A 19815-nucleotide genomic window follows, 5' to 3' on the forward strand; every position below is an offset into this window, starting at 1 on the left:
AAGCGTAACCAAATATTGCTTTCTGCATTAATTGCAGTTGGTGACTCATCTAATAGGAGCAAAGCAAACTCATAACCCCTTCCTCAGCTTTCATCTAAACAAAGCTGTCATTCCAGATGAATCATCAATGAATCACAACAATATCACGTTAATCATACATCAAATGTCCTGGAGCATTCATTTTAATAACACTCACCTAGAAAGACATGATAGCCGACTTTAAGCTGATTTTACTTTGTCTAAGTAAACTGCAAATAAATATTCAGCAATTCTAAATATAAGCTGATAAATACCCATATGCAATGGACATATTACCCATTTCATTGCTTCAAAAGTTGTACTAGATTATCCACATGATCAAGTAACGTGCACGTCCGTTGTTTAATTCACAACTTTATTTTTTAAAACACTGCATCCATCATCTAAATGTAAGAATATTAGATGTTAAATTCTCTGTTGATTTCACACATTATTCTCCAGTCAGTTTTACAAATGTAACTGTCTTTTTGAGCTTTATTTATAGTAAGGATTCAACAGCAAAATACTACTCAAGCTAGAAATCCGACATAACAAAAAATGCTTGTGATTATTATATCAGGTACCATTGCTGGTCTCTTACACTGGTATAATAAAGCTCAATGCAAACCTAAACAGATCTCAGTTTCCAACTGGGTATATTAAAGACTTCTACTCTCCAAATCACACAACTCCAGCATTTAGAACACAGAACAGTACAGCACAGAAACAGGCTATTCAGTCCACATGTTGTGCCAAACCAGTTAAAAGGAAAATCAAAAACACCTAAACACTACCTACACATTGTCCATATTACTCCATCTTCCTTACATCCATGTGCCTATCGAATTGTTTCTTAAAAGCTTCTAATGTATTTGCCTCTCCCACTATACCAGGCAGTCCATTTCAGCCATCCACAATGATGAGTAAAAAAAACAACCTTCACACCCCCCCCCCAAACCTACCCCCTTTCATATTAGACATCTCAACCCTAGGAAACAGATGCACTCTGTGCCGCTCATAATGCAGGTTTATTCAGAAAGTCAGAAGGCATGGGATCCAGAGAAGTTTGACCACGTGGATTCAGTATTGGCTTGCCTGCAGAAAGCAGAGGGTCGTGGTGGTGGAAGTACATTCAGATTGGAGGGTTGTGACTAGTGGTGTCCCACAAGGATCGGTTCTGGGACCTCTACTTTTATGGTTTTTATTAACGACCTGGATGTGGGGGTAGAAGGGTGGGGTGACAAGTTTGCAGACGACACAAAGGTTGGTGGTGTTGTGGATAGTGTAGAGGATTGTCGAAGATTGCAGAGAGACATTGATAGGATGTAGAAGTGGGCTGAGAAGGGGCAGATGGAGTTCAACCCGGAGAAGTGTGAGGTGGTACACTTTGGAAGGACGAACTCCAAGGCAGAGTACAAAGTAAATGGCAGGATACTTGGGAGTGTGGAGGAGCAGAGGGATCTAGGGGTACATGTCCACAGATCTCTGAAAGTTGCCTCACAGTTAGATAGGGTAGTTAAGAAAGCTTATTTAAGGTGTTAGCTTTCATAAGTCGAGGGATAGAGTTTAAGAGTTGCAAGGTAATGATGCAGCTCTATTAAACTTTGGTTAGGCCACACTTGGGGTACTGTGTCCAGTTCTGGTTGCCTCAGTATAGGAAGGATGTGGGAGCATTGGAAAGAGTACAGAGGAGATTTACTAGGATGCTGCCTGGTTTAGAGGGTATGCATTATGATCGAAGATTAAGGGAACTAAGACTTTACTCTTTGGAGAGAAAGAGAATGAGAGGAGACATGATAGAGGTATACAAGATATTAAGAGGAATAGATAGAGTGGACAGCCAGCGCCTCTTCCCGAGGGCACCACTGCTCAATACAAGAGGACATGGCTTTAAGGTAAGGGGTGGGAAGTTCAAGGGGGATATTAGAGGAAGGTTTTTTACTCAAGAGAGTGGTTGGTGCATGGAATGCACTGCCTGAGTCAGTTGTGGAGGCAGATACACTAGTGAAAATTAAGAGACTACTCTAGACAGGTATATGGAGAAATTTAAGGTGGGGTGAAGACAGGGTTTAAGGGTTGGCACAACATTATGGGCTGAAGGGCCTGTACTGTGCTGTACTATTCTATGTTCTATAATCTTGTAAAGCTCTATCAGATCTCCTCTCAGCCTCCAATCCTCCAGAGAAAATAATCTAAGTTTATCCAGCCTCTCATGACAGCACTCTTCTGTACCTTCTCCAAAGCCTCAACATCCTCCCCATATTCGGGCAACTTGAACTGTACAATATATAGGTTTCCCCCCGCTACTCGAAAGCACGGCGTTCCTATGAAACTTTTCATAAGCAGAAATGGCGTAAAGCGGAGAAGCAATTACCATTAACTTATATGGGGAAAATTTTTGAGCATTCCCAGACCCAAAAAAATAACCTACCAAATCATACCAAGTAGCACATAAAACCTAAAACACTAAGTAGCACATAAAACACTAACATATAGTAAGAACAGGAATGATATAATACACAGCCTATATAAAATAGAAATAATGTATGTACAGTATAGTTTCACTGATCAGAATCAGTAAGATTTAACCAAAACTGATTTGTAGAGGGAAAAAAAACAGCACATACACGCATGCACACACACCTGCCCGTGCAAGGCTTCACAGTCATGGTAGCCTTTCTTGGGGTAAACACAAGCTTAAAGCGGGTGCCTTTTTTCATAAAAGCAAAAATCCTCTTCTGATTTCTTTCGGTTAGCAAAAGCAGGTACTAATGTAGATCTTTTGTAAAAGCGAAGTGGCTTAAAGCAAACTTTCATAAATCGGGGTACACTTGTACTCTTAGCATTAAAATATACATCTTCAAACTCTTTGACCCATCATACCTGTTAATTTGTTTTTTCCTTTCAACACTTTCCCTGACATCTACCTTCCTGTCTGATTGTTCCCTCACTGACTTGGGGCTCGTTTCCAGCCCCCTGCAAAACTAGTTTCAACTCTCCCAAGTAGGATCAGCAAACCTCATGACCAGGGTACTGGTTCTCCTCCATTTCAGGTACAGCCCATCCCTCTTGTACAGGTCATCCTTTCCGCAGAAAATGTTCCAAGAACTTGAAACCCTGTCCCTTGCACCATCTCCTCAGCCATTCATCCATGCTATCACCCTATTCCTATCTGCACCAGCTCGTGACACCAAGAGTAATCTGGAGATTACCAACCTTGAAAGTCCTTCTCTTCAGCCTCTTTCCTAACTCTATATCTTCACTGAATAGGACTTCTTCCCTTTTTCTGCCTATGTCATTGGTGCCAATATGCACCACTACCTCTGGCTGTTACCCCTCTCCTTTTGAGAATGCCACTCCAATACATCATGGACCCTGGCACCTGAGAGGCAACACACCATCCAGGTGTCTCTTTTGCTGCCAGAGAATCTCCTTTCAGTGCCCCTAACTACTGAGTCCCCTATAACTACTGCATTGCCTGTTGAGCCTCAGAGCCGGCCACAGTGGAACCCTGCACTGACATCATAATCCCCTTACCTCTCATAGCAATCACCCATCTACTGTCCAATCTACATCTATACTCTGGATGTAAGTCTCGTCTATATCATCTTCAGCCTCCCAAATGATCCTGAGTACATCCAACTCAAGCTCCTTGATCCAGTTCATCAGGCACTGACATAGGGTGCACTTCCTGTAGATGTAGTCATCAGGATACAGTCAAGTGTCTTGAATTCCCACATCTAACAGGAGGAGCATTCTATCCTGACCAATCTATACCAAAAAAGAGAAAGTCTTGCCTCTTCTTAACTGTGCCTTTGCCTGTTCACGCCAAAGCCTTCACACTCTATCACTGGCACACTTCAATAAAGGTTAAGCCTATCCTTCTTTTACTTGCTTAGGTTAGGACTCTGAAACCACACTTTCCGCACCTGTGGAGTCCAAAAAGACTGGCCTTGCCCAAATCTGCTTTTATTCTCTCTCTCCTGACTTCCATAGGGCTCTGATAATGACACACTCTTCTTGCTTAAGCTAGGCTTTACCCTAGTCCTCCCTTTAATACTTGCACTCCAAGCTTCTTCCCTCTGGTAATTTCAGATTTCATTCATCTCCCCTTCAAAATACCACCCCAAAACATACATTGTTATTCACTAACTTTTATCACAATCTTTCTGTCAATATCATCACCACTTGGACATTTCAATTTCTCCCAGCACCCAACCTTTGATGGACAATCCCTTTTGTTCACTTCACCCCACCGTTATTCCTGTAATATATAACTTTATCTTTAACATCTTCCAGTTTCATTTGTTCCTGTGCATTGAATGAAACATTTTCCAGATTTTTCTGTTTTGATTACAGGCTGTTAAGAACATGTTCACATTCATGTCAATCCATTAATAAGCATCCCAGAAACGATACTCCAGTCATTAGTAGTTTTTCAATGTTGCATAAGTGCAACATAATAAGCGACATATTGAGAATTACATTATGAACAGATGGCTCCTAAGAAACAAACCAGAAACCAGAATTTAACACTTCATCTAAATATTCCCAGGGGTTATAACTGTATTGTAACAGAACTCTTGAAATGAGAAATAAAAATTATACCACACAGTTACTGCACAACTTTACAAATTAAAACAATTTGGGATTGAAGTTGACCTTTCCAGTGCAATAACCTCAGAATATTCAGTAATTTAGCATGTTACAAAGAAATGGAAAAAGATGATAAAACTATAAGGTATAGGAGCAGAATTACATCATTTTGCACCCTTACCTATCAAACTCTGCTATAAATATACTTGATGACTTGATCGCCACAGCTATCTATAGCAAAGAATTCCACAGATTCACCACCATTGATACTGTAGCTATCATTTCCACATCAAAATATGACATAATTTTAACAAATACAAGTTACACCTGGAAACATCCAACTTGATAACAGATCCTTAACTAAGTTATTATTTATACATACCTTCCAGAGTAATGCAATCCATGTTGAATGCTCTGGCCAACTGAGTGGAAACTTCCATACTGCGACATATTAACGTTTTACCAAATACATGTTTGTATGCTTTATCAAATCTTTGAATGTACCTCAATTTACTGATCATTGGGATCGCATCCTGGAAAGTAAAAATTACATATCATAAGCAAGGTACAGAAACAAAAACAGCTAAAAAGGATTAGATCTGAAAGTTGACTGAACCAAATACAAGATTATAAATGATCAAATTCTGGACCACTAATATTTCAGCCCAGAATAAATACTTTTTGCACAATTACTAATCTGGAAACCTCAACCCCCCCCCCCCCCACCACAAAAAAAATTATCTACAGATTCATGGAATTTTTTGTCATTAAAATTACAGCTATAAAAATTTAATTTTAAAATTAGATACTGGGAGAAACTAGATATTTAAATATTTGCATATGGTTACTTCAGTGATTGGAAAGATTTGAGAGATGGAAGTATAAAATACAGTGGAAAAGAGTTGCTTACGCACATTTGTTTCAGGATACGCTGTATCTCGAACATCCAGCTTGTTTAAGGGAAGAAAAGTAACTTCACCAGGGAAATTTTGTTTATTAAATTCCATCAAAATCTTTGTACTAACTTCATCAGACTCCACAATATGATAAAACAAACTGAAAACATAAAAGATAGTTGAGACTCTTAAGTTCCATTTCTTAAAGTTCTCTAGCAAAATATCTATCTAGCAAAATGACATTAGGAGCAATTAACAAGATGTCAAAAAAAAGTGTAACATTTTCCAAGTTAATTATTTTTTCTCCTTACTAAATGTTCTTTTCCTACAGGATTTATTCCTCGTGGCTTTATAACTGTTTTACCTCAAGAAAATCTAAAACATCAGGCTATACAACATGTGAAAGTTTGATACAGTGGAACAGTAAGGGAATGCTATAAACACACAGAGCTTCATTACAAGTTGTCACTGTAATGATAATACAATTCCAAAGTTCCCCAACACACACAAAATGCTGGAGGAACAGCAGGGCAGGCAGCATCTAGGAAAAAAGTAGTCAACATTTCAGGCCATAACCCTTCGGCATTTTTTGTGTGTTGCTCAGATTTCTAGCATCTACAAAGTTCTGCATATAGCATAATCTTTTTAATGAAGAACAATTAACATTATATTCCGCAACAAAATCCTTATTTCATAAAAGTTGTTTACCGGTTTCCTGCAGTAACTTCCACACAGGTATAAAAAGCTGGATCACATTCAAAATTATTCATTACAATCCCATGATAGCCGTTAATGATGTGTGTGTTGATGCCTTTACGACCAAAGTGTTCTAATACTTTGTTTATGCTATCAATTCCATTCAAAATTGCCTATAGAGAAAAATCAATATATCAGCCTGTTAGATATTAGAAAATACAACTTGGCTCAAGGTGAGTATTAGACATGTGTAACTAAGCTTCTGACAATCCTGGAAGTTGTATCTCAAACTTCAGTTTCCAGCTCTGAAGTCTGCAATTACTGACTTTCAGTCATGCATTCAAAAACAGGCATCAAATAGAAAAAAGGACTTCCCTTGAAGATAAACAGAAAAATAAAGGATAAAATTAGGCTAAATACTTCTTTCAAATGTAGTGAGGAAGTGGGAAAAGGATCACTTAATGACTACCATGAGAAACAGTATACAGATTTGATGCAAAGCAAGCAAAAAAACATGAAATTTTGGAAATGCACCATGGATTATTTTCTCCCACACTACTTGTAAAAATGAGCTGCCACAATGAACGAAGCATACATTTTTATATAACAACACACAAAATGCTGGTGGAACACAGCAGGCCAGGCAGCATCTATAGGGAGAAGCGCTGTCGACGTTCCGGGCTGAGGCCCTTCGTCAGGACATTTTTATTTTTATTTTGTTTTTGTGACTGAATTTTCTCAATCCAGATAAATGTGTGGTACTACATCTCCGGAGATCAAACTAGGGAAGGTTTTGTATAGTGAATGGTAGAGCCCTGGGGTGTAGTATGGACTAGAGAGATCTAGTAGTGCAAATGTACATTTCACTGCAAGAGGTTCTGAAATAGATAGGGTGATAATATCTGACATGCTGGCCTTCACCACACCAAGCACAGTTCAGGAGGTGAAGTTACTTTGCAGTTACAATACAGTGTAAAAGTCTTAAGCAGGTGTAAAAAAACGGTAAAGTGAAGATGCTTTCAAAAATAATGAAAAGTTTCTAAATATCAAGAAAAACTATAAAGAGCAGTAAACAGTAAAAAACTAAAATCAATATTTGGTGTGACCACCCATTACCTTCAAAACTACATCTATTATCTTATTATCTCGTCATGCAGTTTTATAAGAAAATTGGCTAGCTGGTTATTCCAAACATCTTGGGAGAACAGGCCACAGTTCTTCTGCCAACCTTGGCTGTCTCGCTTGCTTCTGTCTCTCCAGACAGCCTCAATAATATTGAGATCAGGATTCTGTAAAGGCCATACCATCTGTTGCAAAACTCCTTATTCTTGAAAAAGAATCTAGCACTTTGAAAGGAAAAAGGATCTAGTGCTTTATCCTAAGGAAGGGTCTTGGCCCATAATGTCGACAGTGCTTCTCCCTAAAGATGCTGCCTGGCCTGCTGTGTTTTACCAGCATTTTGTGTGTGTTCTAGTGCCTTGTTCTTCTTTTTACTGAATATAGTTCTTGGCATCATCAGGAGCATCCCTGAAGGTATTGTACATTGAAGATTCCATTAATTCTGACTCCATTTGCAAACTGCAGTCCCAAACCTGCAGGGAACCTCTGCTGTGTTTCAAATTTTGACTCATCAGTTCAGAGTACTTGCTGCCATTGTTCAGCACCCCAGTACTTGTGTTTTTGTGTGCAGGTGAGTCCACTTTGGAGGAATTGTTTTCTGGCAAAAACTCTTCCATTGAAGACCACTTCTGACAATTTGGGTTCAGAGCTGATGACAGTGCTGGACTTCCTCAAATTTAGAAGGGACGTCAGTTTGATGTATCTCTTGTCTGCTGCACTCAGTTTCATTGGCTGACCACATTTCTGATCCTCAACCTTGTCCATTTCTTTGCAGTTCTTTAGAAGAGCTTGGATAGTACATCTTGAACCTCCTGTCTGCCACTAAATTTCTGCTTGGGAAGAGACCTTGCTGATGCGGAATGACAACCTTGTGTCTTGTTGCTATGTTCACTCTTGTCATGACGTAATAATTGATAATCTGAAGGTTAAACTGTCACATCTGCCACACCTTCACATTTTAGTTTGGTTGTCTTTTGTCCAGATTGATCCCTTCTATACCCGTTTGTTTTAGTTTATCAGTTTAGTTTATTCACCTCATTATGTCATTAATCAATAGCATCCAGTTTGTTATCTTTGTTTAATCACGCATTGGGCTACAAAAGTGGTCTTGTGGCGACCCACCTTCTGCGCAGGCGAACCGGCTCACAAATAGCCAGCGCGCGGGGAGACTTTGGTAATGCACCTTTGACGTCATTTCTGCCTGGGGAGGGTGGGCGCTAGGGCTTAAATGCCAGCGCCATGAAGTTTGAATAAACTAGTCTCGAAACGACTTACCGACTGCGTGTCGTTATTTCAGCGCTGTGTGTAGCACATCGCTACATTGGTGACCCTGACGGTCCAAATGGGATTTGGACAAAAGATGACTGACTCTTTATCTGTTCACGCAGTTTTGCTAAAACCACCGACTTTCTGGACGCTGCGACCACGCGTGTGGTTTAGCCAAGCAGAAGCCCAGTTCCAGATTCAGCAGATATCTTCTGATTCCATGCGTTACTACCACGTGGTGAGCGCCCTTGACCAGGAGACGGCCGCCCAGGTTGCGGATTTCATACAGTCGCCCCCGGAAGAAGGCAAATATGAAGCATTCAAAGCGCTGCTCATAGGGACCTATGGCCTCTCACGGTGTGAGCGGGGTGCCCGCCTGCTTCACCTGGACGGTTTGGGAGGCAGACTGCCGTCAGCATTGATGAACGAGATGCTGGCCCTGGCTGACGGACACAAGCCCTGCCTCATGTTCGAGCAAGCATTCCTAGAGCAACTGCCCGAGGACATACATCTGCTGCTGGCCGATGCAGATTTCAGTGACTCCCCAAAGGTGGCGGCCCAGACAGACATGCTATGGAAAGCCAAGAGGGAGAGTGTGGCGTCTGTCGGTCAGATTACCAGGCCACGCGCCCAACAGCAGACCAGACCAGGCACACAACACAGAGAAGGAGTGAGGAGACCAGTGAACACCAGCGGTGGGGCACAAAAGCCCGCCGTTGTCGCCCGCCCTGCAAGGGCTAGGGCCAGGACCAGCTGCCGCTAATGACTATGGCGGCTGGCCACTAGGGCAGCCTCTTGTACGTCTGGGACAAACAGTCGGGATGCCGCTTCTTGGTTGACACCGGAGCGGAAATCAGCGTCTTGCCCCCGACGGGGTACGACACCCGCAACAGGAAGCCAGGACCCACCCTGAGGGCCGCAAACGGCAGCACTATACGGACCTACGGCACCCACACAGTGCAGCTGCAGTTCGGCACCAGCCAGTTCACGTGGAACTTCACACTGGCCACCGTGGTCCAACCACTCCTGGGGGCGAACTTACAGCCTGCTGGTCAACCTGCAAGGGAAAAGACTGGTACATATCAAGACTTTCCAGACATTCTCCTTGGGCGAAGCCAAGTTGTCAGCCCCACGCTGTCACGCTCCATCACGCTGTCGGACAACGAATTCACCAGAATCCTGGCGGACTTTCCATTGATTCTGGCACCGCAGTTCACGGCAGCCATGCCCAGACACGGGGTTCAGCATCACATCACGACCAAGGGACCACCCCTCCACGCCCGCGCATGAAGGCTCCCCCCAGAAAAGCTCCACCTGGCAAAGGAGGAGTTCAAGAGGATGGAGGAATTGGGGATCGTACGGAGGTCCAACAGCCCATGGGCCTCCCCCCCGCACATGGTGCCCAAAGCAGCTGGGGGTTGGAGACCATGCGGCGACTACCGCAGACTGAACGAGGCTACAACTCCAGACCGCTACCCCGTGTCGCATATACAGGACTTTGCAGCAGACCTGCACGGGGCAAGAATATTTTCCAAAGTAGACCTTGTCTGGGGATACCATCAAATCCCAGTGCACCCTGAAGACATCCCCAAAACAGCACTTATCACCCCGTTTGGCCTGTTCGAGTTCCTCCGAATGCCGTTCGGCCTGAAGAATGCCGCACAGATGTTCCAGCGGCTAATGGATGCAGTGGGACACGACCTGGACTTTGCGTTCATCTTTTTGGACGACATCCCTATAGCCAGCAGTAGTCGCCAGGAGCATCTGTCCCACCTCCGCCAGCTCTACTCCCGCCTGAGTGATTTTGGCCTCACGATCAACCTGGCCAAATGCCAGTTTGTTCTCGATACCATCGACTTCCTGGGCCACAGGATTACCCAAGACAGGGTAACACCTTTGCCCACCAAAGTAGACGCGATCCGCCACTTTGCCCGGCCCAACACTGTCAAAGGCCTGCAAGAGTTTGTTGGTATGGTGAACTTCTACCACCGTTTTCTCCCCTCAGCAGCCCACATCATATGCCCTTTGTACACCCTGATGTCGGGTAAAGGCAAAGACATTACTTAGGACGAGGAGGCCGCGGCCGCTTTCATTAAAGCCAAGGAAGCCTTGGCAGATGCCACAATGCTGGTGCACTCCAGAACGGACGTTCCAACCACACTCACGGTGGACGCATCCGACACAGCAGTCGGTGGGGTGCTGGACTCATCGAGAGGCGCTGGCAACCCTTGGCGTTCTTCAGCAAGCACCTACGACCACCCAAACTCAAGTACAGTGCTTTCGACCGGGTGCTGTTGGCACTGTATCTGGCAATCCGGCATTTCAGGTACTTCTTAGAAGGCAGGCTGTTCACCGCGTTCACGAACCACAAACAGTTGACCTTCGCATTCATGAAGGTGTCCGATCCCTGGTCGGCTCGCCAGCAGTGACATCTGTCCTACATCTCCAAGTACACGACGGACATCCAGCATGTCTCGGGAAAGGACAATGCCTTGGCGGACGCACTCTCCAGACCAGCTGTCCAGGCCCTGTCCCTGAGGGTGGACTATGCAGCACTAGCAGAGGCACAGCAGGCAGACGACAAGATGCCCAGCTACAGAATCAGAATCAGAATCAGACTTTAATCGCCAAGTACCTGTACACATACAAGGAATTTACTTCCAGCAGATGTTGTCTCTCTGCTCATAACAATAATGATGATAAATATAAATGAAAATATAGATTATACATACAAGTAGTGCAATCCAAGTAATAGTTAGCCGACAGTTAACCGGCAGTTAACTGTTCAGCAAAGTGACCGCAGTAGGGAAAAAACTTCTCCAGTGCCTATTAGTCTTAGTCTGGAGGGATCTGAAGCGCCTACCAGACAGAAGCAGTTCAAACAGTCCGTGCGCAGGATGGAAGGAGTCCCTTATGATGTTCCCCGCTCTTTTCTTCAACCTGGAAGAGTACAGGTCCGCAGTCTCGGGTTTGCAGCTGCAAGACTTTCTCGTAGGCCCAGGTGAGAGGACCCTCCTATGCAACATGCCTACTGGCCAACCTCGCCCCATCGTCCCAGCAGCCTGGAGGCGGCGGGTTTTCGACTCCATACACAATTTGGTGCACCCATCTATCAGGACAACCATCCGGCTGGTCTCCAGCAAGTTCGCGTGGCACGGACTTCGCAAGCAGGTCAGTGAATAGGCCACAATGTGCGCGCAGTGCCAAACAGCCAAGGTGCAGCAGCATACTAAAGCCCCTCCGGAGGTTCGACCACATTCATGTGGATATCGTGGGCCCCCTACCAGTGTCCCGAGGAGCATGGTACCTCCTAACTATGGTAGACCGGTTCATGAGGTGGCCAGAGGCGGTCCCGCTTACCGACACATCTGCTGATTCCTGCGCCCGAGCACCGATTGCAACCTGGGTAGCACGCTTCGGGGTACCGGCCCGCATCATCTCTGACAGAAGCGTCCAGTTCACCTCTAGCCTGTGGTCGGCTGTGGTCAGCCTGTTGGGAATGCAGCTACACCACACTACTGCCTACCACCCACAGTCAAACGGACTAGTGGAACGTTTCCACCATCACTTGAAGTCGGCTCTCATGGCCCACCTGAGAGGACCTAAATGGGTGGACGAGCTTCCCTGGGTCCTGCTTGGAATTCACACAGCGCCCAAAGAGGATCTGCACACCTCGTCGGCTGAGCTGGTGTACGGCGCACCCCTGGCCGTCCCAGGAGAGTTCATACCAACCCCAAGGGGGCAAGAGGAAGAACCCACAGCAGTCCTGGACAGACTACGCAAAAGGTTCGGCAACCTGGCCCCCGTACCAACTTCACAGCACTGACGGACCCCGACCCATGTACCCAAAGACCTGCAGGACTGTAAGTTTGTGTTTGTACAAAGGGGCAGACACCAGGCACCGCTACTGTGGCCGTACGAGGGGCCGTTCAAGATGATCAACAACAATGGGTCTTCGTACGTTCTGGACATTGGGGGAAGAGAGGAGGTTTTTCACGGTGGACTGACTCAAACTAGCCCATGTGGACTTGGCGCAGCCAGTCGAGGTTCAGGCACCGCGGCACAGAGGCAGACCTCCCAAACAGAGGCTGATCCAGACTGTGGACATTGGGGGGTGTATCGCCGGTTCTGGGGGGGTGGTGGGGGGGGGGGGGGGGGGTTATGTGGCGACCCACTTTCTGCACAGGCGAACCGGCTCACAAATAGCCAGCGTGTGGGGAGAGACTTTGGTAATGCACCTCTGATGTCATTTCCGCCCGGAGAGGGCGGGCGATAGGGATTAAATGCCAGCACCGCAAAGTTTGAATAAACTAGTCTCGAAATGACTTACCAACTGCGTGTCGTTATTTCAGCGCTGTGTGTAGCACATCACTACAGTGTATTATTATTTTCTTTAGCAAATTACAGAGAAAATTATGTAACATTTTTTGGAAAACTAAAATTTTCTCTTTTCTAGTGACACACTAATACAGAAGACAAAAATAAACACCTAAAACAAGATTTATATTATAAAAATCTCGGGTGCCTAAGACTTTTGCACTCTATTGTATATAAGACAATTAGTGGGGCTGTACTTTTGAGTACTGTGTACAGCTTCAGTTGACCTGTTATAGGAATTACGTTAAGTAAAGAATGCAGAAAATATTTACCAGAATGTTCCCCAGACTTGGGGGCTCAGTTATAAGGTGCTGGGGTAAACTAGGGAGTTTATTTCCTGGAACCTAGGAAGTGATCTGATAGATGGTTACTAGATCACGAGGGGCATAAACAGGGTGAAAGCAGTCTTTCTGCCCCTGAGGAAACTATAAACAAGAGGGTATAGACTTAAGATATAAAAAGGGGCATCAGGGCAATTTCTGCACATAAATTGTACACTCTGAGAAAGAGCTGCCAGAAACATCATAGTAGTGTAGTGGTTAGCACAATGCTTTACAGTACAAGTGACACAGGGTTCAATTCCAGCCACTGCCTGTAAGGAGTTTGTACATTCTCCCCGAACTGCACAGGTTTCCTCTGGGTGCTCCAGTTTCCTCCCACAGCCCAAAGGTCTAGCAGTTGGTAGGTTAACTGGTCATTGTAAAATGTCCCATGACTAGGCTAGGATTAAATCAGAGGTTGCTGGACAGCGTGGCAGGAAGGGTCAGAAAAGCCTACTTCACACTGTATCTCAATAAACAATAAATAAATAGCTGATAAAAACACAAAATGCTGGCAGAACTCAGTAGGCCAGACAGCATCTATGGGAGGAGATAGTGACTATGTTTCAGGCCGAAACCCTTCAACAGGAGTGAGAAGTAAAGCATGGGAAGTATCACGGACATAGGTGGGAAGGGATTGAATAAGGGGAGATAAAACAGAGTCGAGATAGACAGAAATTAGTTCAGTGGGGCAGGAGCAAGCAGAGACAATGGGTCTGCCTGGACAAGCAGGTTTGTGAATCTTAGGTAGGTGGTAGAAACGGGAAGTGCAGGGTGTGGGAACTATAAGTTTGGTGGCCGTGGATGGGAGATCACCCAAGCTGATGAGATCAGAAATGGTTTGGGAGACAATGGACTGGTGCTCCCTAGTGGGGTCATGGTCCAGGGGTAGATAAGAGGAGGTGTCAGCAAGTTGTCATTGTGCCTCCGCTACGTACAGTCTGTATGGATGAGCTGGGCTGAAGAGCATTTTTCTATTCTTTATCACTATGATTGAGACATCATCGTTATTGAAACACAAAGCCTAAAACAATTTGCACTATTCAACAACAAACATAAACAGTAAAGTTATTCATCTTCCTTCCAATAAAAATCTGAGTGCTTTAGCAGTCTACTACAGGTACATCGGAGTTTGTGGTTAACTTCACAAATGAGGCAAATACTTAATAGAAACAACACGGACCAAATGCAATTGAGCTTGTATTCCCCAATTTAGCTATAAAAGAGAAGTATTATCCAAATTACAATTACCAAGTACAAACTGTATTCTACAATTCTGCTCTATGTTAGTTTCAGCAGAGCTTTACTGAAATTAACGAGACTTACTTTTCCTGTTGCACCTCGAAGTAGCTGCTGTTTCTTTTCCAACTCTTCTCGTTTTGCTGCCAATGCTTGCTGTTCAGCATTTTCTTCCCGCCATAGGTAGCTAATGAATAAAAAGCACCTGGTGTAAAAAATGTTGATACAGTCCCAAAATATATTTTGCTATATTCTCAGACCATGGTCCAAACACTTCTCAATCTCTATAAATGACATAGAATTGTTGCTAGAAAGACAATCCCGAGAAAGCAAGAACAAAATTCACCACCGCAGCTTTGAAATTTTAATCAATAGGAAATAAAAATATTGTATTAAAGTAGCAAACACAAAATACCAGAGGAACTCAGCAAATCGGACAGGATTTACGGAGAGAAATTAACAGTCAACATTTCAGGCTGATACCCTTCACCAGGATTCCTTGAAACATTGACTGTTCATTTGTCTCCCTAAAAGCTGCCTAACCTGCTGAGTTCCTCCAGCATTTTCTGTTTATTCTTCTGGATTTCTGGCTTCTGCTGAACCTCATGTTTGTATGAAAGTAAAGTTGATTTATGAAGCTATTAGATTTTAAAACCCATCGATTCTCCAAGTCCTCATGAAGGGTCTCAGCCCGTAACATCAACTGTTTATTCCCATCCATAGATGCCGCCTGGCCTGCAGAACTCGTCCTGCACATTGTGTGTATTGCTCTAGATTTCCAGCATCAGCAGTACCTCTTGTGTCAATTCCCTAATAATCTTTCAAAAAAGAAGTCCACCATCTTTGAATTGATATTTAAGGTAAATCATATTCAACATTCTTTAATTAAAAGTTAAGTTTTTCAGTGGTCCAGCAGGCTACCTAATTCTACCTTCTTACTTCAGTGTAATTCACTGTGGCCACTACACATTCCAATAATGATGCAAAACAAGCTATCAAGTTTATGTCAAACAAAAAAATCTGCAGATGCTGGAAATCCAAAGCAACACATACAAAGTGCTGAAGGACCTCAGCAGGTCAGGCAGCATCTATGGAAAAGAGTGAACAGTTGCTTTGGACCAAAACCCTTCTTCAAGACTTCTTCTGTTATGCATAACTAAAGTGAATTAATGGGGTGTAACATTTATATAGAACAACTTTAAATGTTTCTGAGAAGTGTAAGTAATTTGTGTGTGTAAGTGTAAACACTATTCATTGTTTAAAATCATCACAATTTATTGTTTTTAACTTACTTCCTCTCACTTTGTAGCTCATCCTTTCTGTTTTTTACTTCGTAGTACTTCTTGTCGAGCTCCTCCACTCGCGATTTCATTTCAGCCAGATCTTGATCAAGTTTCTAATAATGAAAATATCTTCAATTTATCAGTGTTTTTAATCCTAAAATGCTTAATTATTCCTGATCAATGAGTGATGGATTTTTTTTGATATTTATTATAATCACTATAGCTGCCCATTGATAACTTAGCTCTGTTCTGGAGGAAGTCAAGATATGATTAGACATGCAACTCCCCCAGCACAGTATCTTGGGGAGTAGTGAGGGAGTCATAAGCAGATGAAGGTTTTTTTCATCAAAAATGCCTATTGAATTATAGCTGATACAACACCAGGACTTTTCTGCATCTTCTAAGCACAATGGACTACATTTAAAATAAACAATAGCTAACATTTAATGACCTAGTCCTAGAGGAAAAACTTAAGCTGAATTAATTGTCCAGAGGCCACATGCCAAGGGGGCTAGTTTAAAATGTATACACCAGTAAAATACAGTGTGGTCAGAAACGACTGACATTCTTTTTAATTTACAAATGTTAATTAAAGCAAGATATGCAAAGAGTACCATGCAGCCTTGAAGAATTTCCCCCGAGAGCATAATATTGAAGTACCAGCCTTCTTCATGTACCCAGGTTTTTGCACTGGAATGTGCACCCAAAACCTGACTTAGTTGAAACTGTTACCACTGATCAAAGCTGACAAGGCTTAATTTTGTTTATGATTCTAATCATTTTTCACATTCAAATCCATCTTCTGGCCACTAATACAAGTCTTCTACAGGGAGTTTCCTCAATTTAAAAGGAATTATTGCCAAAACCACAATGCAAAAATGGAAGATACCTCAATCCTTAAGTGATATTAATTACTTACACTGTACTGTTCTAAATTTTTCTCTTTATTGGCTTCTGTATCCTCTAGGTCTTTGGTAATTGCAGCAATTTGTCGTTTTTTATCATTGATAGCTTGATCAAGTGACCGCAGCTCTTTCTTGATCCATTTATCTCTTTCCTCTTTTGATGTAAACTGACTTCCTCGACCCTGTTTGGCATACAAGTCTGTTCTTTCCTGGGTAGCTTGTGCCAACCTAAGAAAATGAAAACAAATTGAATGCAAATGAAGACTACCAGGACTTCTAATGGTTCTCTCAGTATTTCACATCAGATCTTTACATACAAAAGATGGTGTTTTCAAAATAATTTCCTAAATTTATTTCCTCAATAAATTGCTAGAGGACCTCTTTCTGTTTCTCCTTCAAATTCTATTCCAAACAGAAATATTGACAGATTTGATTTAGTGAATTAATGTTGGCAGATCACTTCAGACAACTCCAAGATGTATTTTACAGAAAATGACCAAATATTCAAAGCTCTTTAAATTGCAGTGAGCTGAACTATTCTGATCCCATTATCAAGTTAACTTAAAGTATGGTGATCAAACCTCACAGAAAATTAAATGCAAGTTCAAATTATTTTACATGTTCAAATTACAATTGATAGCAAGGCTGAGAATGGATTCTTAACTACTATCAGAAAAAATGAGCATCCAGCACAAAATGTGAAAGACAGAATATTCAGTGCAAACACCAATACTGATCAGAAAGAGTAAACAAACAAGGCATGCAGATGATATATCTTTCTTCCCACTTACCAATGTAAAACAAAGTGGAAGCAATAAAAGATTTAATTGACAAACACAAATGGGCCATGACCTGAAATGTATATTATACAGTCTAATACTTCTTAATCAAAATATGCTTCACTTGAATTTTACACAACTTTAAACACTAATATATAACTTTGTCTTATTACACTGTATTCCTTGTGGTGCCAGGTTAAAGGACGTCTCAGAATGCGTCCACAGCTTTTTGGAGTGGGAAGTAGAGCAGCCAGATGTCTTGGTCCATATTGGTACCAATAGCATAGGACAAGAAAGCAAAGAGGCCCTGACAAGAGAAGTTAAGAGAACTAGGCAGAAGGCTGAGAAACAGGACCTCCCAGATAGTAATTTCAATGAGGGTAGAAAGAGATATTTTGGCAGATAAATGTGTGGCTGAAAGCTGGTGTAGCTGGCAGGGCTTCAGGTTCATGGATCACTGGGATCTCTACTAAGGGAGGTATGACCTGTACAAAAGGGACAGGTTGTACCTGAACCCAAGGGAACCAATATTCTCACAGGCAGATTTGTTGGAGCTGTTGGGAAGGATTCATACTAATTTGTCAGGGGGATAGGAACCGCAGTGAAGGGACTCGAGATAGGACAGATGGTAAAAAAGCAAAGATAGCTTGCAGTCAAACTGTCAGGAAGGGCAGGTTTAAATTACAGCCAGCAGGGCAAGTATTAGTGCATTAAGGATACAGAATCGAAAAGGGTAGCAAATACATTACTCAAAGTGTTATATCTCAATGGATGGAGTATAAGAAATAAAGAGGATGATCTTGTTGCACTTTTACAGATTGTCAGGTATGATGTTGTGGCCACCACTGAATCATGGCTGAAGGATGGTTGTAGTTGAGAGCTAAATGTCCAAGATTACACATTCTATCCGAGGGATAGGAAGGTAGGTAGAGTGGGTAGCGTGGCTCTGCTGATAAAGATTGGCATCAAATCAGTAGAAAGATGTGACATAGGACAAGAAGATGCTGAATCCTTATGGTTTGAGTTCAGAAACTGCAAGAGTAAGAGGACCCTGGTTGCTGTTACATACAGGCCTCCAAACAGCAGCTAAGAAGTGGACTACAGATTACAACAAGAATTAGAAGAGGCATGTCAAAAGGGCAATGTTATGATAGTCATGGGAAATTTCAACAAGTACATTGATTGGGAACATTAGATTGGTAATGGATCTCAAGAAAGTGAATTTGTTGAATGCCCACGAGATGGCTTTTTAGAGCAGTTTGTTGTTGAGCCTACCAGGGGATCAGCTATACTGGATTGGGTGTTATATAACAAACTGGAGGTGATTAGGGAGCTTAAGATAAACCCATACGAGGCAGTGATCACAATATGATTGAGTTCAACCTGAAATTTGATAGGGAGAAATTAAAGTCTGACGTAGCAGTATTTCAGTGGAGTAAAGGAAATTACATTGGTATGAGGGAGGAGTTGACCAAAGTAAATTGGAAGGAGATACTGGCAGGGGTGACAGCAGGGCAGCAATGTCTGAGTTCTGGGAAAAACCAGGAAGGTGCAGAATAGAGGAAAAAAAAACATAGAAAACCTACAAGACAATACAGGCCCTTCAGCCCACAAAGCTGTGCCGAACATGTCCTTACCTTAGAACTACCTAGGCTTACCCATAGCCCTCTATTTTTCTAAGCTCCAGGTATCAATCCAGAAGACTCTTAAAAGACCGTCATTTCTGCCTCCACCACCGCCACTGGCACCCATTCCACGCACTCACCTCTCTCTGCATTAAAAACTCCTCTGTACCTACTTCCAAGCACCTTAAAACCATGCCCTCTCGTGCTAGCCATTTCAGTCCTGGGAAAAAGCCTCTGACTATCCACATGATCAACGTCTCTCATCATTTTATACACCTCTGTCAGGTCCCCTCTCATCCTCTGTCGCTCCAAGGAGAAAAGGCTGAGTTCACTCAACTTATTCTCATAAGACATGCTCCCCAATCCAGATGTATTCCAAAAACAAAGAAATACTAAATATTCAGTGGCAAAGTAGTACAACAGTGGCTGACAAGGGCAGTCAAAGCAAAAGTAAAAGCAAGAGAGGGCATACAACAAAGCAAAATTTAGTGGGAAGCTTTAAAAACCTTCAGAAAGCAAGTAAAAGAATCATTAGGAGGGAAAAGATGAAATATGAAAGCAAGCTAGCAAACAATATCAAAGTGGATAATAAAAGCTTTTTAAAGTATGAAAATAAGAGATATTGGACCACTAGAAAAGGAGGCCACATAAATAATAACGGGGGACAAAGAGAGGCAAACGAACTAAGCAAGTATC

At 42.8% G+C, this 19815-nt stretch overlaps 1 protein-coding gene across 1 annotated transcript in view; it reads right to left on the minus strand.

Moving 5' to 3' along the window:
- Positions 1–19815, minus strand: part of smc3 (structural maintenance of chromosomes 3) — a 111800-nt gene that overhangs the window by 49873 nt on the left and 42112 nt on the right. Inside the window, exons 13-18 of the mRNA XM_059946990.1 lie at positions 16730–16943; positions 15820–15923; positions 14615–14714; positions 6219–6379; positions 5529–5670; positions 4997–5147 (exon numbers count right to left, since the gene is read on the minus strand). Of these exons, the coding sequence (XP_059802973.1) occupies positions 4997–5147; positions 5529–5670; positions 6219–6379; positions 14615–14714; positions 15820–15923; positions 16730–16943 (872 nt within the window). The remainder of the gene's footprint in view (positions 1–4996; positions 5148–5528; positions 5671–6218; positions 6380–14614; positions 14715–15819; positions 15924–16729; positions 16944–19815) is intronic.

The sequence above is a fragment of the Hypanus sabinus genome, chromosome 22 (assembly GCF_030144855.1).
Source record: "Hypanus sabinus isolate sHypSab1 chromosome 22, sHypSab1.hap1, whole genome shotgun sequence".
Classification (NCBI taxonomy): domain Eukaryota; kingdom Metazoa; phylum Chordata; class Chondrichthyes; order Myliobatiformes; family Dasyatidae; genus Hypanus; species Hypanus sabinus.